The sequence below is a fragment of the Pseudorasbora parva genome, chromosome 10 (assembly GCF_024679245.1).
Source record: "Pseudorasbora parva isolate DD20220531a chromosome 10, ASM2467924v1, whole genome shotgun sequence".
Taxonomy (NCBI): domain Eukaryota; kingdom Metazoa; phylum Chordata; class Actinopteri; order Cypriniformes; family Gobionidae; genus Pseudorasbora; species Pseudorasbora parva.
The window spans coordinates 11,274,632-11,299,954 of record NC_090181.1 but is presented as its reverse complement, the minus strand read 5'-3'; the positions used below and the strand labels follow the sequence as shown (position 1 = coordinate 11,299,954).

At 39.5% G+C, this 25,323-nt stretch overlaps 1 protein-coding gene across 2 annotated transcripts in view; it reads right to left on the bottom strand.

Annotated features, from left to right (window-relative positions):
• Nucleotides 1-3,981: 3,981 nt before the first annotated feature.
• pacrg (PARK2 co-regulated) overlaps nt 3,982-25,323 on the bottom strand; it is a 184,181-nt gene continuing 162,839 nt past the window's right edge. For both annotated transcript variants that reach the window (XM_067455160.1, XM_067455159.1), the window contains exon 5: nt 3,982-4,480. In XM_067455160.1, the coding sequence (XP_067311261.1) occupies nt 4,320-4,480 (161 nt within the window). In that variant the 3' untranslated portion in view covers nt 3,982-4,319. The remainder of the gene's footprint in view (nt 4,481-25,323) is intronic.

Sequence of the window (25,323 nt, the reverse complement as noted above, 5' to 3'; positions counted from 1 at the left end):
TGAGTAATTTTGTTCAGTTGATTCGCTCGAACCGCTGATTCATTCAATAATACAAAGGCTGTATGGCTGGTGAGTCACTCAACCGATTTGTTCAAAGACTCGGATTCATTCACGAATTAACTAGCTTACTCTGTGCGCCTTATGTTGCAAGTCGCACAATGATCTGGTTTGCTTTAGAAATTAAGCTGGCAGAAAAAATAAAGCATTGTTTTTATTGGACTGCTGATCACTTCACTGCAACATTCTCTCTTTTATTAGTCTGGCTGTTTGATGAGAACAAGATTAAATGTAGTTGCACTTAACTCTGTTAATAATCTGTACAAGGATATATATATATATATATATATATATATATATATATATATATATATATATATATATATATATATATATATTCTGTTGCGCAATGCGCGGAGAACTGAAGGCGCGGCTTGATCTTTGGTTGACCAATCAGCAGAAAGGGGCGTTTTGTTCCCGCCCATGTTGAGATCGAATATTCAAGCTGTTTATCCATTTTTTTTTTTTTTTTCATTTGGCGGATTAGAACAGAGTGTGATTAAAACAAAAATAAAAATATGAGGGGGAAAAACGACTCAAGGTTTGTTTATTTATTCTCATAGGGAGGGTCGAATATATGATAAAGGAATGCTTTCTTATTTTTTCCGTTTGGAAGACAAAAAGGAAAAAACAAATTATCCGAAGGTACACGGACCGCCAAGTAAGCACGTTTCGCAAAATTCTATTGCTTCAGTTGTAGCACGATCCCTCTCCATGATTGCAAAGTTGTAAATGCGGTTAATATAGGCAGGTTACTTCCGTGTACACACAAATGACTTCCTTTTACACTGAAATGACTTCCTTTTACACTGAAATGACTTCCTTTTACACTGAAATGCCTTCCGTTTGCACTGAAAAGTTCACGCACAACCACATATGAAACACTCGCACATCCACATATGAAACACTCGCACATCCACATATGAAATCACTCGCACATCCACATATGAAATCACTCGCATATATATATACACAACTAAAGCATGCATCCACGTTTTATTTTGTATGTATGCGCGTTTTATGGATGTGTATGCGTGCATCGAGTTTATATGTATATGCGAGTGTTTATAGGTGTATATGCATGGAAGTTTATATGTATATGCGAGTATTTATAGGTGTATATGCATGGAAGTTTATATGTATATGCGAGTATTTATAGGTGTATATGCATGAAAGTTTATATGTATATGCGAGTATTTATAGGTGTATATGCATGGAAGTTTATATGTATGTGTGAGTGTTTATAGGTGTATATGCATGAAAGTGTATATGTATATGCAAGTTCTGCCAGAAAGACTCGGGAGAATAGATACTGTGACAATAATCCATTTATTTACAACCCAGCAAGCAATAAAGTACTTTGGCATAGGCCCCGTCCGTAGCTCGCAATCAGAGGGTATGGACTCTGCATATCCTGCCTGAAGATGAAGGCAGAGGCGCAGCCGACCCCCCCGTGAGGTATGGAAGGGACCATCCTGGTGGTGGTGGGGTGGAGTAGGGAAGGATTTGACTTGGAGGTGGTGGGGAGGATGGCGGTGAATTGGAGCGTCAGCATCTGCGAACTCAAACATGAGTAAGTACCGATCTTTTATACCCGAGTATTAGAATGTGATTGGATAGATAGAAGTTAAAGTGACGTAACAATTAAGTCTTCCTGGCAGAACTTATGCTAAAGCTTTCATTTATTCACAAGTGTGTATGCATTCATTATTAACATTATATGTATTGGTATGGATTTCATATTAGTGTGCACGTGTATTTCATATATGTATTTTGAACATCCAATAGTATACATGTATATGCGAGTAATGTATAGGTGTATATGCACGTGTGTTATGTATGTATTGATAAGCGAAGTTTGATTTAAATCCTACGTGGCGCCTCATATGTGTGCACACGATATATAGTAAAAATAAAGAATTGGTGTGCAAAGATTTAAAAACATTCAAATATAAAATATAAATACCCAACAAAGAGCTGACCTGAAGAGACGGAGATAAAGAAAGCCGGAAGCTGAGGTGTTGAAATTATCTGTTAGTGGAAGTCATTAGTGGGAGGGCATATTAAAATGCTCAAACCTTTTAAATTGCCTAGTTGCCACGGATACACTCATATGAGATACCAGTTGAAAGCATGATAGCTAAACTTCCCATTAATGTCAGTCACTAGAGTGTTTGCCAATAAGGCTTATTAATTAGACCTAAAGTGTTGTTAGCTATGAATATAAAAAATCTTATTTTAGCTAAAATTACTTTTCTTCTTGTAGGTTTACTTTCTGTGCAGTGGCTCAATGCATAAACCATGGTTTATGAATATTAATTAAGTGATGATCGTCTGAATTACAATAGGTAGAAATAAATTGGTAGAAGAGATAAAAACGACGAAAAAAAGAAACAAAACAAAAACAAATAAGAAGAGAGATTTCAGGTGAGTGAAGAGCCAGAGGGGGAGAAACCACTGAGAAAATTGGAAGAAAACACAAGGAAATGTCCATTATATCAGAAAACAGTTATTAGCTTTTGGACACAATGCAGTGAAGTTTTAATAAAATAATATAACATATGATGTTATATTTTATTTTGTGTGGCAAAAGTATTGGGACACCCCTCCAAATCATTGAATTCAGATGTTCCAATCACTCCCATAGACACAGGTGTATAAAATCAAGCTCTTAGGCATGCAGACGCTTCTACAAACATTTGAGAAAGAATGGGTCGCTCTCAGGAGCTCAGTGAATTCAAGCGCGGTACCGTGATAGGTTGCCACCTGAGCAATAAGCCCATTTGTGAAATGTCCTCACTACTAAATATTCCACAATCAACTGTTAGTGGTATTATAACAAAGTGGAAGCAATTGGGAACAACAGCAACTTCCACAAAGTGGAAAGCCACGTAAAATCACAGAGTGGGGTCAGGGCATGCTGAGGTGCACAGTGCATAGAAGTCGCCAACTTTCTGTCAATGGCTACAGACCTGCAAACTTCGTGCCTTCAGATTAGTTTAAGAACAGTGCTTAGAGAGCTTCATGGAATGGGTTTCCACAGCAGAGCAGCTGCATCTAAGCCTAACATCACCAAGTTCAATGCAAAGTGTTGGATGGAGTGGTGTAAAGCACACTGCCACTGGACTCTAGAGCAGTGGAGACGTGTTCCCTGGAGTGACGAATCACACTTCTCTGTTAGGCAAACCGATGGATGAGTCTTGGTTTGGCGGTTGCCAGGAGAACAGTAGTTGCCTGACTGCACTGTGTCAAGTGCAAAGTTTGGTGGAGGGGGGATTATGGTGTGGGGTTGTTCTTCAGACGTTGGGACCTTAGTTCCAGTGAAAGGAACTCGTAATGCTTTAGTATACTAAGACATTTTGGACAATTTAATGATCCCAACTTTGTGGGAATAGTTTGGGGACCAACCCTTCCTGTTCCAACATGACTGTGCACAAAGCAAGGTCCATAAAGACTGGCCTGCACAGAGTCCTGACCTCAAATCATCCTTTGGGTTGAATTAGAGCGGAGATTGCGAGCCAGGCCTTCTCGTCCAACATCAGTGCCGACCTCACAAATGCGCTTCTAGAATAATGGTCTAAAACACACTCCTAAAGCTTGTATAAAAGCCTTTCAGAAAGAATTAAAGCTGTTATAGCTGCAAATGGTGGGCCAACTCCATATTAAACCCTACGGATTAAGAATGTGCATGTAAAGGCAGACGTCCCAAAACATTTAGAAAAAAAAGTGTATATATATTGTTATAAATATTTACGATGCTGTTGTTAATTCTCCAAGACTGATCTATATCATCATGAGGTAAAAATAACTTCAATTTTGTTGTGTTGATTCCTGTGGCCAGCATGTATTGGATGTGCGTGCATTTTCTAAATTTCTCTTTGTATAATTCCCATCAGAATGAAAATGAAATGCATGTTAGTTGCCACAGAGAGATTTATTGACCCATGAGCTCCTTGTGTCTGTATATCTTCGCAGAGGGCTCTGTGTGTGTGTGTGTGTGTGTGTGTGTGTGTGTGTGTGTGTGTGTGTGTGTGTGTGTGTGTGTGTGTGTGTGAGTGTGTGTGTGTGTGTGTGTGTGTGTGTGTGTGTGTGTGTGTGTGTGTCCTCCGGTACAGACAGCCATGGCGCACAGACTCATAACATCTGCATTATGACTTTAATAAAATCAGAAATTAGTAATGTAACATAAGGTGGGTGTGTTTAGATGTTTGAATAAGAATGTGTGTGTGTGTGTGTGTTTGTGAGTGTGTTCTCCACTCTTTTTAGTTGAGGAGGCAGGACTCGTAGGTGGGCACCATGTATTTGATGTTGATGAAGGCATCCTCGCCCCCGTAGCGTTCAAACACCTCAAGCGTCTCCTGGATCAGGTCTCCAATGTTCTCCCTCTTCTGCTGGCTGTAGTCAATACCATCACCTGAGTTTTCTGCACACAACACACATTGCATGAAATTAACATTATGATTTTCAAAGCTTCAAAAGCCATAATAAAGTGTATAAGACGCAGATGTTGCGTTTTCGTGTTTAATGTGGACTTAGACATAATGATTTTTATCCTGTACAAACTTTATATTCTGTCCCCTAACCCTAAACCTGCCCATCACAGAAATCTTTCTGCATTTCTACACAAAAACAAACAAAAAAAACATTACTTAGTCTGATTTATAAGCTGTTTTCCTCATGGGACCCCCCCCCCCCCACACACACACACACACAAACACACACACAGATATTTGTAATGAAGCAGCTCTGATGACTGTTAAAAATGTTCAGCAGAAGTGTGTGTACCTCACTGAACAAATTTGTAACGGTGTGTTTGGTGGATGCTCTTGTGCATATCTCTGCCGCTCTCTGATATGACATTAGAGAAACCCATCAATCACTTGGTAACCTACAGAACACACACACACACACACACACACACACACACACACACACACACACACACACACACACACACACACACACACACACACACACACACACACACACACAAATCAATACATTCACACTCCTCCACCATCACACATACACATAGACTCCTCATAAACACACAAGCCCACCCGCTACCTACCAAACAAACTTTCTTCTGAGGTCACAGACCCAATTACACCTGCACAAGGAGTCTGAACACACACACACACACACACACACACACACATACACCTCTCCGTCTCTCCTATCTGCTCATTAAAGGACAGGATGACAGGCAGATGAAAAGGAAGCAGTTAAGTAGGGAGTATCTCTCTTCTATCGTGTGTGAGCGATTGTTGTCCGTCTAAAGTCGGCGCAACTGTATGTCTTCATCTGCTTTTCTTATTTACTGACTTGTGGATCATTTCAATATTCTCCGTACACCAACTCCTCTCATACTGGTCTCAAAACCACAGCAGTCAATAAGATATTACTACAAAGAAGGTATTGTGGTGTGTAAGTAGGCTCATCATTTGGAGGTTGCTAGGCAACGTGGGGGGAGAGGACAAGGCGTTGTCTGTTCGCCGCTTCTCCACCCACAAATCATGTTAATGTACTAGATTTAGATTTTATTTTATTTCCTTATGTTTGTGACTAGTCTAACAGTCAGAGCTACAATTGGGGCTGTTGCTGATTGCTGGCAGCCACTGAGAGGACGTTGTTCGTCGTTTCGCCGTTTTGCACTGATTCTCTAATGTTTATGTTTGAATTGCTGCGGTTGGTTCTGGTTTGGAGGACATTTGATGTTTCTCGCCGCGACTGCTCACTGGTGGTCTCCCTTGGGCATAAGCTGCATGGTGGCTGAAGTTTGCACCGGGCTAGCGTCATCTGGGCCATCGTAATCGGCGTCCGGCATGATGTTGGGATGTTCCGCTTCTCAGCTGCGCCGCTGTTCCGTCCTGCATTGCGGCCGTGGAGCGGCTTGGACATCTGCGCCGACCCCGGTGTGTCCACAGAAGTGCCCGGAAAAATGTTCTGCCTCCTGCATGGTGCTGCGGCCATCCCCATCGTTTGAATCGTCATGAAGACCCATCATCTGGTCTTCAGCTGTCGTGCCTCAGCGATGTCATCGGGACACTGCCGCTGGGAGAAATTTTAAACATGGAGTGGACCACAGTGTGCTGCGGAGCTAACAGAGACTTCCACCATCAGCTGTTTTCTGTTGACCATCAGCTCTGTTTCTGTTCACCATCAGCTCTGTTTCTGTTCTGTTTTCTGTGTTGGTTGATTGTTTGTAGTATTCTATATTTTTACTTGTTATTCATTTTTTGTGTTATCCCCCCCCCCCCCCCCCCCTGTTGCACTTTGAGATTCTTCAGAATGAAAAGTGCATTATAAATAAAATCTATTATTATTATTATCTGTACACAGACAGTGTTGTTTAAGCAGCTCGGTGGCCATTGTTTTGCCCGCGGGCAGCTGCCCAGCTAACAGCAACGTTTAAAAAAAAAAAATCCATGTTTTGAATGTTCAAAAAACATTCAGGAATAATGATTTTAATAACTTAAAGGGTTAGTTCGCTCAAAAATGAAAATTCTGTCATTAATGACTCCGTACATCTTCGGAACACAGTTTAAGATATTTTAAATTTAGTACGAGAGCGTATTCAATGGTACTGTCCATGTCCAGAAAGGGACAAAACATCATTAAAGTAGTCCATATGTGACATCAGTTAGTTAATTAGAATCTCTTGAAGCATCAAAAATACATTTTGGTCCAAAAATAACAAAAACTACGACTTTATTCAGCATTGTCTTCTCTTCCACGTTTGTTTTCATACCTCAAATGATTTGATTCATGATTTGGATTGCGTTTCAAACTGCTGAAATCACGTGACACTGGCGATCCGAATCATTGATCGAGTCACTGATTCATTGAATCATTGATCGATTCACTGATTCATTGAATCATTGATCGATTTACTGATGTCCAGTATAGTGTGCATTCACTTGCATACGCTCTCGGACTAAATATGAAATATCTTAAACGGTGTTCCGAAGATGAACGGAGGTCTTACGGGTGAGGAATGACATTAGGTTTGAGTAATTAATGACAAAAATTTCATTTTTGGGTGAACAAACCCTTAAGAATAGCATTTATTTGAATTAGAAATCTTTTGTAAAATGATGTCTTTATTGTAATTTTTTTAATCAATTTAACAAATTCTTCATAAATATAAGACCCCAACTCATTGAATTGGAGTATATTCGCAACTAGGCATGTTGGGAGTCGTAAAATGAAGTAAGGCTGCTCGTGGTCCACCTGTCGACTAGATATTCTCTATATAGTCAATCTGGATCCAGAAATAGATGCAATAGGCCACCTATTGCTGTCTGGACCCCAGACAGTCATTTGGATGTCAGCGACAGACTGACTGACTGTTGTGGAACTGTATAGACGTATCTTGTACTAACATGCTCATGGGCCACACCAGAGAAAGCTGCCAATCACACTGCAGGCCCTGCTTCATACGCACATCAGCATGGCCCTCAAACACAGGGAAATAAAATCAACTCTCTCGACTGATCCTGCCTTCAGGCTTCCTTCGCTTACTTTCTCTCATTCAGCATCTTCTCACCAGAGCAGGAGGAAAGAGAGAGAAAGTAGGGGGTAAGAACGAGCAGAGGATTTTAAAGAAAAGAGGTACAGGGAGAATGCTTTGAAGAGGTAGGAGAGCTTAATTTTCCATCTGAACTGCACAGATACACTTTTGTTTGGAATCATGTGGAGTCCAGGCTCCGATCTATAGGGTTCAGGGGTAGTGTGAAGTTCAAGCAGGAGGAAATCATACCAATAACCCCTTTGGAAAGAGGAAAACAAACAACACACAAATAAATGAAATACAACTATTTCCGTATCACTTATTAAGTTTACTCTCAGCCTCAGGTGGCACATCCACAGACACGGATTGCTTAATAATCATCTGATATAGATTGAACACAAAAATGGCAAAAGCTTTCTGAAAATAATTACAATGTGATTCATGCGATTTCTGGGAATCGGAGTGCATAGATTTCTATCAGTCTGCCAGGAACCAATGCTCTGTTTACAAGTTCACATACAGCCAGTATCTCGGAGCAATTTTAGTTGAGCAAAATTAGTTGCTGGTTAAGAATTTTACATGGTTCATAACGTCCAAAAATGTTGTTTGTCGTTCCTCCACAAGATACCCATCGTACATCTTATGTATATTCCATTATGTTTCTCAGTTATATCACATTTTCTTAGAAGCTCTTTCCTGTTTAAAGATTAAAAATATATACCATTCAAAGGTTTGGGGTCAGTAAGACCTTGTTTTTGAAGTCTAAGGCTCAGGGCCCCTCCCTACCTAACCCCGCTAACAGTGTTCTGTTTTCCCTCCACTAAAGATCTGATTCAGCGAATCCGCTTCTTGTTTTCCCACTTGCTCCCCAGTGTCACTCTATCTGGAAAGCGGAGATGACAGTTCCAGAATGTCTTCGCATTAACAGTATGCATTACAATCCGCAGAATTAGTCATTTGGTAGTTTGTTTTTGTATTTCTGGCTGTAATATTTTGCTTCTGGTCTTCTAATAGTGCTAACAAAATCCACATTCTTGGAAGAGAATTATAATTCTTGTCTAATCAAACTTTTGTAGCCGAGCTGATCTAATATAATTAACACAAAATTTGCTGTTGATGGCACACTTTGTAGAAAAAAAATAAATAAATAATATAATTTCATATAATAATACTGTTACAGAATGTTTAAATTACTTGGACCCACTTTATATTAGGTGGCCTTAACTACTATGTACTAACATTTAAATCATTCATTTGATACAATGCACTTATTGTGTACAGACATGTTTTTACATGGTACTTATATTTAAAAAAATGCCTGCATGTAATTACGTCTGTAATTCATTTCTGTAGTTACATTTGTAATTACACAGTTTGCACTTCCCTTACACCTAACCCTACCCTTAATCTTACTGATATCACCACACCTGTCCCTAACCCTACCCTTAAAACTGACCCACACCACCACACCTGTCCCTAACCCTACCCTTAAACTGACCCACACCACCACACCTGTCCCTAACCCTACCCTTAAACTGACCCACACCACCACACCTGTCCCTAACCCTACCCTTAAACTGACCCACACCACCACACCTGTCCTTAACCCTACCCTTAAACTGACCCACACCACCACACCTGTCCCTAAATGTACCCTTAAACTGACCCACACCATCACACCTGTCCCTAACCCTACCCTTAAACTGACCCACACCACCACACCTGTCCCTAACCCTACCCTTAAACTGACCCACACCACCACACCTGTCCCTAACCCTACCCTTAAACTGACCCACACCACCACACCTGTCCCTTACCCTACCCTTAAACTGACCCACACCACCACACCTGTCCCTTACCCTACCCTTAAACTGACCCACACCACCACACCTGTCCCTTACCCTACCCTTAAACTGACCCACACCACCACACCTGTCCCTAACCCTACCCTTAAACTGACCCACACCACCACACCTGTCCCTAACCCTACCCTTAAACTGACCCACACCACCACACCTGTCCCTAACCCTACCCTTAAACTGACCCACACCACCACACCTGTCCCTAACTCTACCCTTAAACTGACCCACACCACCACACCTGTCCCTAACCCTACCCTTAAACTGACCCACACCACCACACCTGTCCTTAACCCTACCCTTAAACTGACCCACACCACCACACCTGTCCCTATCTCTACCCTTAAACTGACCCACACCAACACACCTGTCCCTAACCCTACCCTTAAACTGACCCACACCAACACACCTGTCCCTAACCGTACCCTTAAACTGACCCACACCACCACACCTGTCCCTAACCCTACCCTTAAACTGACCCACACCACCACACCTGTCCCTAACCCTACCCTTAAACTGACCCACACCACCACACCTGTCCCTAACTCTACCCTTAAACTGACCCACACCACCACACCTGTCCCTAACCGTACCCTTAAACTGACCCACACCACCACACCTGTCCCTAACTCTACCCTTAAACTGACCCACACCACCACACCTGTCCCTTACCCTACCCTTAAACTGACCCACACCACCAAACCTGTCCCTATCTCTACCCTTAAACTGACCCACACCAACACACCTGTCCCTAACCTTACCCTTAAACTGACCCACACCACCACACCTGTCCCTAACCCTACCCTTAAACTGACCCACACCAACACACCTGTCCCTAACCCTACCCTTAAACTGACTCACACCAACACACCTGTCCCTAACCCTACCCTTAAACTGACTCACACCAACACACCTGTCCCTAACCTTACCCTTAAACTGACCCACACCACCACACCTGTCCCTAACCCTACCCTTAAACTGACCCACACCACCACACCTGTCCCTAACCGTACCCTTAAACTGACCCACACCACCACACCTGTCCCTAACCCTACCCTTAAACTGACCCACACCACCACACCTGTCCCTAACCCTACCCTTAAACTGACCCACACCACCACACCTGTCCCTAACCCTACCCTTAAACTGACCCACACCAACACACCAGTCCCTAAACGTACCCTTAAACTGACCCACACCACCACACCTGTCCCTAACCCTACCCTTAAACTGACCCACACCACCACACCTGTCCCTAACCCTACCCTTAAACTGACCCACACCACCACACCTGTCCCTAACCCTACCCTTAAACTGACCCACACCACCACACCTGTCCCTAACTCTACCCTTAAACTGACCCACACCACCACACCTGTCCCTAACCCTACCCTTAAACTGACCCACACCACCACACCTGTCCCTAACCCTACCCTTAAACTGACCCACACCACCACACCTGTCCCTAACTCTACCCGTATCCACCTCAATATCAGCAAAGGTGATTTGAACACGGTAAGTACATTGTACTTATTTTTATTCTACTTAAAATTTTATTTTGACAATTTAGTAGAATTATTGACTAACTGATACCAGAAAAATCTGAATCGCAGAAAGGTAAAACTGTTTTATGACTAATGTACAAGCATATGAATATTTACTTATTTAGTTGCCCATCTTTTAATTGGTAATTTTTTAATAAAATGTTGTTATAACAGAATCCATTCAATTAACCTATAGGTTTTAATGAAAGCGAAGCTGCCTGAAATGTACATCTAACTCATGAAAATATAAAATTATAGCCCCATTAATTACAATAAGTAATACATTTAAAAATAATAACACCAGTAACAACATGCCACTTGGGGCCTAATTTGTGTCTAATTTGACCATTTTACTTCATAATAAAAGCTATAACATTTACTCCACAAAACCAAATGACATTGTCCACGAATCCCTCATAAACAAACAGACACAAAAACATTGTTATACAACATAATACAATGTCATAGATTACTTTTTCAAGAAACACAAAATTAGATCAAAACGGTTTTGATTGACTAAATCTCACAAATGTTGATATTCAGATGAAATGACAAAATTAAATATAGCACAGCCATTCATCAAAAGTGCTGCGATGAGATTTTGTGTCATCGGGAGAAAAGATTAAGACTCAGAGAGCGAGGGAGAGCTCACTGAGCACCAGCCAAATCAGACAGTTTCAGGCTGCCAGGAAAGGAATAGTATGAGTAAGAAGGATCATTTGTATTGACAAGCACCCTAACCTTGACCCCAACCCCACCCCAGTGCCTCTTTTTTTGGTTTGGGCCGCTGCCCCTCAAAATGTCTGTGCAAGGCCCTGCCAAGGCTGCATTTATTTGATTCAAATACAGATAAAAACTAGCCTGGATGCCAGCCGAACTTAGCCCCTCCTACAAAATGTTTAGGTTGGGCGGTTCGGTCTGGTCTCGATCCATAGAGGAGTAATTATCCCCAAACAGAAACTGTTCGGACCAATGAAATCATCAGGGCGGGCTTTAGACGATGACGGACAGATGATAAACAGTAACGTAATCATGCACGTCATCAAAGGGGCTTGGATTATATTTGTTCAAATCTTAAACGGAGAGCTTGTTTGTATATGCAGTCACCTTCACAATTTCTCTCAGAAATAATGATCATGTTGGGTAAGTACTCTGTGTATCATTAAATTATTTAAATTTTTACAACACCGGCTAAGATCGTTTAAAATTCGCACTCATGCGTCTATATATCACATAATAGTCGCTTCAACCCGCGGACATAGAAAACAACCCGCAGAAAAAAACGCCGACTTGGCAACACTCTGTTGACATTTGACAATGCCTCGCTCTGTTGCTATGATTGGTTGTAGCTCTATCCAATTGAGGTCTTTCCTGGTTCGGTTGTAACACGCCCCATAATCACAGCCCAATGGAGCAGTTTCAGACTTATATTCTGACTAGAATTGAGTATGACCACATCAGGCTAGATAAAAACAGCAACATGGTCAAATATTATTACCATTTAAAATAACTGGATTTTTTTAATGAATGGTAAAAAAAAAGTAAAAAAATAATAAAAATAATAAAAACTTAATTTGAAATATAAATAGTTTCATTATAAATGTCTTTACTGTCACTTTTGATCAATTTAATTCCGTGTCCATGCTGAGTTTCTTACTGTCTACAATCTTTTGAATGGTAATGTATTGGAAAAAAAAAATGTGGGATGAAGATTAAAATAACAACTAAAGTCACACAGTGTGATATAGAATTGCAATGATGAGAAATAAAGCCTCAGGTGTGAGAAAGTCATAATTGTGAGATATCACAATGATCCCCTCTCTCTCTCTCTCTCTCTCTCTCTCTCTCTCTCTCTCTCTCTCTCTCTCTCTCTCTCTGAGGTGGAAACAAGCATCTATACATTCCGATTCACTTACCCTAAACATTAAAAAAACTTGGCTTGGTCACATGAAATGGCCAGACACAGTCGCTTCCTGTGTAAGTGGGCGGTTCTTGGCCAGATTAAGTTGCAATATGGACCAAATTTTAGTCACAATCTGGCAACATGACTACATTCAAATTTTGAGTCTGTTTGTGAATGGAGGGATGTTATTTTGTCTTGAACAAATGTTTCTCTTTGACTTCTCTGTAAAATGTCAATCATAAGGAAACCCATTTCCATCTGTGCGAGTATGTCTGTTCACTTTTTTCTCTCTCTCATCCGTTCATTGTAAGTGTGAGATGAGTTTCAACAGCTGTGTCTTTTTTGTCCCCCCTCTAAGACTCTTTTTCCACACCTCTATTCTCACCCCTTGCTCCATTCTTTCTCTCTCTCTTCCCTCTTCGCATCTGGGCAGCCAGGTTGGCGTCGAGAGGGTTGTCACGCCAGGGCCACTAATCCTGGCGTCTTTCTCAGTCTCTCTCTGGACATGTTCAGGGCTGGAGGTCTGCTCTGGGGCAGCAGCTGGAGAACTGATGGTTCTTGTGTTTGGGTTTAAACTAGACTGATCCAGACAACAGAATGTTGATATTGGATTACACTCCTGCTAACGGCCGACGGGGTGTAAAGAGTACACACACTGTACATAACTGTGAGGCAAGACATTTGCCAAAGGACCAAGTAAATCTGTCAAAATAAACACTCGATTCATATGAATGCTCATCACATAAACATAAGATTAAAAAAAACGAACTATACTTTTAAATAGAAAATATTTTTAAAAATCAGTAAAATTCAAAAAACATTTTGAATAGTGGGGGTTAAGAAAAATACATTAAATTAATGTAAACACATTTAATTCAAGATCATATTATCTTGAAAAATGTTTCATTTCAATATACTAATAAATTGATTTTTGCAGTAAACAGAATGGTTTGCTGGTATACCAAGCTATAGTTCATTATTCACAACTGAAGAATAACCAAAGGTACCAACGAAATGACTAAAGCATTAAACAAAATGAGCTGCCATTCATACGTGTGTGAGAGATGATGAGAGAAAATGTGTCATACACACTCACACACATCATCACCACTAACTCAGCACTGCATCATCTGTCTCTGTCATCGCTATCATTAGGACCTTATTAACAGATTACATAGCTTACACACATTCTAATAAACATTTGTCGTTTTTTTACATACACTTAAAGGGTTAGTTCACCCAAAAATGAAAATTACCCCATGATTTACTCACCCTCAAGTCATCCTAGGTGAAATCAGAGTTATATTAAAAATGTCCTGGCTCTTCCATGCTTTATAATGGCAGTGAATGTGGCTCTGCTTTTGAAATCCATAAAAGTGTATTCGTCTGAATGAAGAATGTCATATACACCTAGGATGATTTGAGGGTGAGTAAATCATAGGATCATTTTCAATTTTGGGTGAACTAACCCTTTAAACCCACAACATATGCTTAAACATACAGATGTGTACACTATAGCTCTGACATACACATCACAAACTCATACGTTCCTGTATCATTCACACACACACACACACACACACACACACACACACACACACACACACACACACACACACACACACACACACACACACACACACACACACACACACACACACCAGGTGAGAACAAAGATGTCAAACTAGTGGTTATTCTAAATAATACATAATAATGTACTTATTTTTTCTTTAAACATTCTCAGCGCTTCCTCTCACAGGTCCTGACCTTGTGTGAGCTCTACTAATGGTGGTAACATTAATATTCATGTCCAACAGCTTGATGAAATGTACCTTTGCACCGTGAACAGGTGTGCATGTGTGAATAGCTCATTTACACCTCATAATGGTTGTGTGGGCAATTTTTTTGTGCAAATTTATATATATACATATAATATAAATTTGCACTGAAAAATTGCCCACACAACCATTATGAGGTGTAAATGAGCTATACACATCATCTGTCTCTGTTCAATGCATGCACTGTTTTGCAATGAGTGCGCGCACTAAACGTCTGTCAAACACACTTGATTTTATATATATATATATATATTAGGGATGTCACAATTTTCAATATAATATTGAACCGTTCGGTACGGAATTCACAGTTCAATACGCGCTGGTGAATTGCGTTATTTCCGGTTTTGCATTTAATGAATTATTTCCATTTCCCTCCGTTTGAAATATTCCTCTCCGTTTGAAATATTCCTCTCCGTTTGAAATATTCCTCTTGTTTATTTCGGCTCTTTTCGAGAGTGCCTGTGACTCTATGCGCTGATTTGAGCAAATATCCAATCATATGCACTAAAGTTATGAGGAGTTTACCCGCGTTTTAAAGCCTTGCCGGTTAAACATTTCATTCATGCACGCAAATTAAATGTTAAACCAGCAAGGCACAGACTGTTCACTGCATGGACTGTTTTGCATTGAGCACGCGCACTAAACGTCTGTCAAACACACTTGATTACTGGACAGTCTCACTGCACTAATACTGTCAAGCTGATGGTTTATGTTGAATCTGATGGGAATGAGCTTGCAGCTCAACATTTAAATGGCTGGTTACCATTCACTGTAGCAGTTTTCAGCACGCTTACAGAGTTCCTCTAAGACCCTCCTCCTTCCCCAGCTCCACCTGTATAGATCTGCTATAGGTTATTGATGTGCTATTTGTGCAGCAGCAGTATGCCTTACTCACAGCAGCATATCTGTGTATTTATTGGCATTAGTAAGTTCCTTTACTTGCACTGCAGCAGCAGCAATAATTTAACAGCAACAGAAATAATTTACAACAACATTAATAATCAACAGCCGCAGGAATAATCTACAACAACAGCAATCAACAGCAGCAACAATTCAGGAGTGTGGCAGATCTTTCTGCCAAGATCAGATACATTAGCATTGTCATATCCATTAAATGTTTGTGTATATATATATATATATATATATATATATATATATATATATATATATATATATATATATATATATATATATATAATTTATTTATTTGATCTGGTTTTTGGTTTAAGATTCTTTGTGTGAAGGATTTGGTAACACTTTACAACAAGGTTTCATTTGTTACCATTAGATACCTACATTAGTTAAGATTAACTAACAAAGAGCGATACTCATACAGCATCCATTAATTTGAGTTAATGTTAATTTTTACATTTACATTTACTAATACATTATTAAAATTCAAAGTTGCATATGATTACACAAATCAATTCACTGTGAACTAGCATGGACGATTTTATTTCAACTAACTTCAACAAAGGTTAAACAAATACTATAAAATGCTATTGCTCATAGGTTATGTTAATGCATTAAGTAACGTTAACGAATGTGACCCCATAGTAAAGTGTCACTAAAACTTTTTGAAAGTGCTTCCCTTTTAAGGAAGGAAACGGAGATAGTAATGTTAAAATCATCATGTCAAGTTTCTTACATATTTTATGTGTCTGCATCACCGTAATCCCACCAATCAAAACGCCCTAAAATGATCATCTGCCATCACTGACATCAATCCATTTCCACATTCATATTCTATGGATTTTCATATATTCTACATGAATGTTGATAAAAACTGTAGGGATGTTGAATTTACAAAAGGAAGAAAACCTTTTCTTTTAATATTGTGCTACAAATTAAATGTGTAGGGCAAACAGGAAAAAAAAAGACGGAATGGAGCGTCAACAGAGAAAGAGGGGGTTTACAAAGATAGCATCTGAGTAATGTTAAACTCCCCAGAAAAAGAGGCGTTAAACTGAAAACCACACAGACACTCATACAGACAGAAATTAGAAAATGTTCCCCATGTAACATGAGTGCTGAGAGATTCTCATGAGCTGCTGTTCATGAAAGATGAGCTGGGGTCCCGAGACAGCTGGGAATGGGATTTTTTACACCCAGACTTGAACCATCGTACTGAAGTATATCAGAAGTGTTGGGGAGGAAGGACGGTTATTTCAGTGTTAGTCATTTACCCTGGCTAGCTTTAGCAGATGATACTTTAACTACAGTCAAGATAGGGCATTTTCACACTTAGTTTGTTTTCAAACACTCCAGGTGGTCTTAGGCCAATATAACATGCATATATGAACAGCCCAAATGATCTCACACCCCTTTTCCATCAGAATGGTTTGCATTGTGGAGCCAGAGCCTGTTCTTGACCAAGCAAACTGGAGTCTCTGTAGTCTCATCTGTCCTTTTCTGAGATAAATTGACATCAAAACTGTTGATTCACTTGCATGCTGGGGTATCAGACCACCCTAAAATGACATTTTGGTCCCTTTGTGGTTTAAATGAGTCCTCTTCAAGTTCAATTACATTGCGAACACCAAAATTGAAGTGAATTGCTAACCTAACTGTTCAAAGCCACAGAAAGTGCAAAATACCACATGCATTTAAAATGTGAGGGCAAAAATGCCCTTTTAGTGTCCCTGTTTTTAAAAATGTTATTCATCGTTATGTATATTTCCATTCTAATATTCTATTCAGGTTGTAGTGACCTGTTGCAGTAGTATATACTAAGTAAAGCCATGGTATAGGGATGTAAAACATTTTAGCAGAGTGTTTATTGTGAAATTGAAACATTTGACATAACTGTATGTTTTATGCTATTTGGTTGGACAAATGCCTTCAAAAGGTAAAAATGCCTTAGAAAAGGAATCAAATATTTCCTTAAAGTCCCAGTGAACCAGAAGTAGCAAGTGAGTTTTCTTCAGTACTGTGATGTATTTCCAAGTGAAACAGAATATTGAATGCACTGTAAAAAAATATTTTAAAAATAAGTTACCTGCCTTAAAATTTTGAGTTCACTGAAATTAAACATTGCGGTTAGCAGAATCAAAAACCTTTATTCAAATATTATTAAAAGATTTTACGCATATTGGGTAATTGTGTGTTTTATTTGTGATGAGCAGTGAAACATGGCAAATTCCGCAATTTCTTTATCAAAAAATTGAATGTGGTTCAGATACAATGATATTTTGAGTTTCTGTTTATTAAATCAATTTTCTTCATTGTATCAACTCAAAAAAAGCAGTCAAACTGACATAATCTGAGAAGGAATGTAGTTTCCAGACCAGAAGTAACTTTTCAGATTTTGATTAAAGATTACTGCAAAACATTTTTTTTTTAACTTGAACAGATTAATTGTCCACCCTAATGGTGCGTTCACACACCATTGATGCAAATAAATGGCGCTATTTGCGCGAAGTTGGACGCTTTTTGAGTTTACTCGCTTCGTTCGCACGTGAAATTCGCTTACTTCGCGCGAGACATTCACTTCACAACAGATGCGAATTCACGTCATGGGAGGGGATTCCTCCAGGCGGTTCGTCTCGTTGAGAAATGGCTGACACGGACTGTGTTTACATGCCTTTTTTTGTTAAAATTGTACTGTTAATGTGTGACAAAACATAGTTTTAAGACTTTTTCAGGCGATAATGTAGTTGTTTAAACTCAAATCTGTGGTTTATTTATAAAAAAGATTTAAGCCTATTTGAACATTTTATCTAGCATTTTCAGAGTTGTGAGCTCCAGTAGATCAGCAGCACTCCGCGCTTGTTAACCCCAGTAAGAGCGGCCTTTCCTCAGCTAGTCTTTCAGACATTTGCCGCTTGCTGGATCTCACACCTTCGAAAAACGGCAGATCAAATTTTTAAATAGTCGCTCTCTTAATAAATAAACCCCATATTTGAGCTTTAAACAACTACATTCTCGCCTGAAAAACTCTTTTAAAGGACTGTGGCCTCTGGATTTTCCATCCGTCCCTTCACCACGTGACAGCAGTAAGCAGGCTCCTCATTGGTTAACACGTGAGAATATCCGCCATAGTTCAGATTTTTTAACTTGCGCGAATCACTCATTCAAAACGCTCAATTTCGATCCTCATCGCGTCATTCGCGTCCGGTGTGAACACACCAGCCGAATTCTACCAAGAGCAGCGTCTGAGCAAAATAGCGTCTGGTTTAAGACTTGCTTTTTTGAGAGTTAAATAATGGCACTAACACCATAAATTGACAAGCACAAACCTTAGTAAATCTCCTTTCATGATTAATTTAAATACACTGCTAAAGTTTGCGTCTGAAAGGGAAACTCCTTCAATTGCATATGCAAAATAACCGTCTACGCCTTTTCAGCACTAATTTCTCAATGCGAATCCAAAAGAGGGTTTGTGTTTGTGCAAGCTGTTAGTAAATCTGGCCAATCATAAAAGAAGGTATCATATATAAAAGTTTCAAAGGCGAAGCAGCAAAAGCAGTCTGAGAAATGATCACAGAGAGAGAAAAGGCATATAAAACGAGATTACGACATTATGAATAGTATTACAAAAAATGAGGTTCCGATAAAAAATATGTTAAAAGTGTAAAAATCATTTTGCTAAGATGTAATACAAACTAAAATGTCCATCTTTTATGGCCCCTGTGTTTACTGTGATTGGTATTCCCTTACAGTGATCAGTTAGCTGTATGTCACGCTAATGAATTAATGGGCTGAAGTACTTATGAACCTCTCCTCTGTGTCCACGAGTTAAAATGCTCTCTGCTCCCTCCATTAGTGGGATGAAGAGCCTTTAGTCGGAGCGCCTGACCCGTCTCTCCACTCCTTTACCTCCCCCATGGGGCATATTAGCATTCCAATCCATTCCACTCCAGGGATTTTCATTGGTGGAGCTTATTCAATTCTTTAATATGATTGGCTGTAGGGGAAAAGGGAGGGTGTGTAAAGGAAACCATGGCCTGTCAGAGTGATTAAATGCATAGCCCAACCATGACACTATCCCTCTGATAAGCTCTCACTTTCTTTGTCTTTCTTTCACTCCCTCTCACCAAAATCCAAAGCTATGTGACAAAACATTCAGAGGGTTTGTGTTCTCTCTCTCCACTATTACGAGAAGAGGTGCAGCTCTCCAGTAAATGAGTGTTTTATGGGTCTTCAGGCAGGAGCTCAGTGTGTTTATGGTCAACACACCTCCTTAACCAGCAGAGTTTAAGAGAGCTATCTGCATAAAGTGTGTGTGTGTGTGTGTGTGTGTGTGTGTGTGTGTGTGTGTGTGTGTGTGTGTGTGTGTGTGTGTGTGTGTGTGTGTGTGTGTGTGTGTGTGTGTGTGTGTGTGTGTGTGTGTTTCGTGTATAAATGATAATTAGTGTGTTCTGTAAAAAGAGGTTTGGGGAGCAGCAGCTTTCCAGGACCACATAGGAAATCATGAGAGTGTGGCATTAGCTTCTCAGAGCAAAACAACATACTGTATAACTCTCTGAGTCAAAACAAACCTGCTATGCTGACAGATGCCACATCTCTTGATAGATCAGAGATAAGATGTTCTCAATCAAGTGGACCAGATTCAGGAAACCATCACGTTTAATTCCCAAAGCAAAAACTGCTCAAACAAATATCTTTCATTCTGTGTGAGCATGCTGGAGAGTTAGTGAACCATGTCAGAGTCTTAAGCGCATATGTTGGTTTATTGCTAGCAGATGCCCTTTATTTAAAAGGAAGAGGAAATTGAGGTTACTTACTATGTGGTTTTCTATAAACTAGAGTAGTATGAAGTCTGTACAGTTATCATAAATTTAGTACAAAGAAAGTTCTTGTCATAATGTCTTTCTAAATTCACAAATTTCTTCTGTGGAACAAAAAAGTAGGTATTAAGAGTTCACATAATATAAAAAAAAACAAGAATGTTATTATATTAAGCATATTCTATTCTATTCTATTCTATTCTATTCTATTCTATTCTATTCTATTCTATTCTATTCTATTCTATTCTATTCTATTCTATTCTATTCTATTCTAGATTGCAACCCATTCTCACTCCCCAGGCGTCAAAATCTGAAGCATGGTTGTGGCGAGGTGAACGGGCGAGGGACATGGGAGGAGCGAGTGAGACCGGGGACGTGATTGTGAAGGAGCGTCATCTGCGAGCCACAATGGTCAAGTGCCTTCTGCGTCACAATGAAGACGCTAAAGGTGCCCCTTTGCGTCATTTTTCGATGCGCTGGGTGCTCCATTCATTTCAATAAGAAACCTTTGGCATCATAAACAGACGCGCTGGGTATGGGAATATTATCGTCATGGTGAAATGTATTTTTTGATTTATTTATTGAAATGATGTATTGGTTTATACTTTTGCCATTATGACATGTTGGAGTGTGATTCTCAATTTAATCAGCAGGCATAATTTAATTTACATTTATTATATTTACCTATAATAACCTACCCATTTGTGTGAACATGATATAAAACACAGGATATAACATACGGCTGCATCCACGAGTTATTCAAAAATTTAAATAATCCAAGTTTTCTGAGGCCAAACGATTGATTTGCATGAAGAAATCTCCTAAAGCGATCAGCATCTCCATCCGCAGAAGATCATGAACACATCAAATTTAAAATTTTGCCGCCTGATTCGTCAGATTTCATAGTGAAATTGCATTGGTTCTCGTGTGTCTTGTGACCGATCGCGTCATGCTCAGGAGTCTTTTGAATTATTTGAATGAGAAATGAATGAGTTCGTTCACGGGGCAGCGGGATCATCATTTCAACGATTAAAACATCAAGATCAACTCTGTTCTTCACATGAAGACATCGTATGACTTTAGAAGACTTGGAATGCAACATGAGTTAATACTTTTATACTGTTTTGGTCAGTTTTTGCAATAAATACATGTGACTGTACATTTATTTGCCTGTTATGTGTTTTATATTGTTTAGATGTGGGTAGGTTTAGGGTAGGAGTGGAGTTAGTTGCTCCAAAATATAAAAGTAGCCTTTAAATATTAATAATAAAATCATGTCTGCTTTTACAAAAGCAAAGAATTAAATGCGTCTGTGTATGACGCCAAAGGTTTCTTATTGAAATGAATGGAGCACCCAGCGCCTAGGGGCACCTTTAGTGTCTTTATTGTGACGCGGAAGGCACTTGACCATGCTTCGGATTTTGACGCCTTGGGAGTGAGAACGGGTTGCAGATTGTATCTTACAATAGTGAGAAACAATTCAATTAAATTTAAGTCATTATTTAATGAATAATAGCCATAGCCCTCCAATCTTATTTGTGATCCTGGACCACAAAACATATGGCTCATTTAGAGATTTATAAATTAGCTTTCCATTGATGTATGGTTTATTAGGATATGACAATATTGGGCAAGATACAACTAATTGAAAATCTGGAATCTGAGGGTGCAATTTGTTGTTTTTGTTGTTGTTAAGAAAATCGCCTTTAAAGTTGTCCAAAATAAGTCCTTGGCATTGCATATAACTAATAATAATATATATATATATTAAAATATATATTTACAGTAGGAAATGCACTAAATATAATCATGCAAAATGCTCTTTTTTAATATCCTAATGATTTTTGTCATAAAAGAAACATTGATGATTTTGACCCATACAATGTATTGTTGGCTACTGCCACAAATATACCCGTATATTTATATAAATATAACTTATGACTGGTTTTGTGGTACAGGGACACATTTGTGGTGCCATATATTTAAACTGAGAACATGAACAGTTATGAGACACAAAACAATGCTGTTCAATGCAAAGTTTGACATCTACAGACATTGCTGACAATTTTTAAACTAAAATACTGATTTTTTTCTGCTTATTTGACAGTGTGGCAAAAAACTCAATTCTCTTGAGCCCAGAAAGAACATTGTGCTGGCCCAATGCTGTTCACTTTTTTAACTCAGCCGAACATCATTAAATAACAAATACATGCACATTAAATTAGTTCATTTGCTGAAAGATTGCAAAGCCCTGACCCAAAATAAATATAGAGAGGGAGAAAGACCTCTAGCAAGAAGAAAAAAGCATTACAGTAAGACAAAGAGAGCTAGAAAGACTGAAAGGGAGTGAAAGACCTGCACCGGGATGTGTTTTTTCCCTTCGTCCCACATGACTACCCTCCTCATCAGTGGTGTGGTGGTAAAGGAATAGCCTCTTGCTGCTCACCTCATTACCGTCTGTATACATGACACAGACTCACTTCTTCCTCTCTCTTCTCCCTCAGGGTGGATGCTTAAATGACAGCTATTAGCCAAACACAGGGCTATTTGTTTTCATATTTCCTGGCCCCGTGCTATCTGACATGATTCTATTTGTGCCTGCAGTGTTACACTGTGTGTGTGATGACTGATGGGGCGCCAGGCAGAGCTGGTTTTGCTTGGCTGCTAAACTGGGGCATTCGCGGAGGTGGGGGGCACAGGACACTGATATACCTCATTCATCATATGGAGAGATGGCGAGAGAGACAATTTATACATTCCCTTTTTAGGATATGTTGTGATTTGTAAAGTCAAACTAATAAAACTCTTTGATATGATTTTGACTCTAAGAGAAAGAGATGCTACACACCAAAAAGAGACCCACAACTACAATGGATATGACTTGTTTGTTCAGCACATCCCACAGATGCTTTATTGGATTGAGATCTGAGGAATTTGGAGGCCAAGTCAACACCTCAAACTCGTTGTGCTCCTCAAATCATCCCTGAACCATCTTTGCTTAGTGGCAGGGCACATTATCCTGCTGAAAGAGGCCACAGCCACCAGGGAACCGTTTCCATGAAAGAGTGTACATGTTCTGCAACAATACTTAGGTAGGTGGTACGTGTCAAAGTAAAATACACATGGATGGCAGGTCCCAAGGTTTTCCAGCAGAACATTGCCCAAAGCATCCCACTTTGTGTATTCTGACACCGTTCTACCAGAACCAGCATTAACTACAGCAGCTCGTCTGTTTGATCGGACCACACGAGCCGGCCACGTGCACCAATGAGCCTTGGCCGCCATGACCCAGTCAACGGTCCAACACTTTACCTTCCTTGGAGCACTTTTGATAGATACTGACCACTGCAGACCGGGAACATCCCACAAGAGCTGCAGTTTTGGAGATGCTCTGACCCAGTCGTCTAGCCATCACTATTTGGCCCTTGTCAAATTCGCTCAAATCCTCACACTGGCCCATTTTTCCTGCTTCTAACACATTAACATTGAGGACAAAATGTTCACTTGCTGCCCAATATATCCCACCCACTAACAGCAGGTGCCTTGATGAAGAGATAATCAGTGTTATTCATGTCACCTGTCATAATGTTTTGCCTGATCAGTGTATAGTCTACATAAAAGTAATGCAGTAAAATTATATTTCATTATGATAATAATGAAATAAAATGCTTATATATATATGCTTCATGTTAATTATTATTAATATTAGCTTATAACAAAATTATAATAGCAAATATGGTACTTTTATGGCTACTCAAAGCGCTTTACATATAGCTAAACTATAATGCTTAGCTTAAAACAATATTTATCTATAAACAATATTTAATCAAATCAATTGCTAGCCACTGGTTTTATTTCCTCACCAAAGCCCATTTTTAATCAAAAATTTAACTTGGCAAGTGTTAATTTGGCCCCTGTAATTAAGGCACTGCATTGTCACTTCACACAGGAAGTTTATGGACACGTTCAGTAAAATGATCTAGTGCGGTAAACAGCAGAGCTTCCCCGAGCGAACGCCTGACCTCTGTAACTCTCTCAGGGGTCACATGACTAATGTTACCTGTCACTTCATGCTTTCTAAACTCTAATGTTTTTCTTCTTGCATGTGCCTTATGAGTGTAATCAGAGCTGCAACATTAAACAGAAGCATGAATAAGGAGCAGTCAGGTTTATTACATCAGTCAGAATGAGAGAGAGAGAGAGAGAGAGAGAGAGAGAGAGAGAGAGAGAGAGAGAGAGAGAGAGAGAGAGAGAGAGAGAGAGAGAGAGAGAGAGAGAGAGAGAGAGAGAGAGAGAGATATGCCACCAGAGACTAACACACACTTCCTCTCTCTCTATCTCTCTCTCTACAATTACTCACCTCTCTTATTCACTTCGTTTATGCCTTTTCTATTACATCACATTCCTCCTTTGTCATGTAAGTGCATGAGAGTCCAATGTGTCTAGCATATGGATGTTTCTTTAACTAAGTGGACTTTTGTGTCACGGGGTTGGATTTTAAGAAAACTAACCAATTTAGTCTATTGATTTATTTTTTTGGTATATGAAGGTTACATTAAAGGGGTCCTTTTTAACTTTAGTTAGTGTGTAATGTTGCTGTTTGAGCATAAACAACATCTGCAAAGTTACGATGCTCAAAGTTCAATGCAAAGAGAGATATTTACTTTTATAGAAATTGCTTTTTAAGGACTACAACAAACTGCTGGTATGGACTACACAAGATTCTTTCCGGGATGGTGACATCACAAAACCCTAAAACACACATAAATAATGCTCCCGGGAACACAGAACAAAGGAGGTAAGGCCATGTTGAGCTGCTTTAGAGAAGAGGAAGAGTTGTTGAAGTCGAGCACATTTGGGAGTCTGCTCAAGCTGTCGCA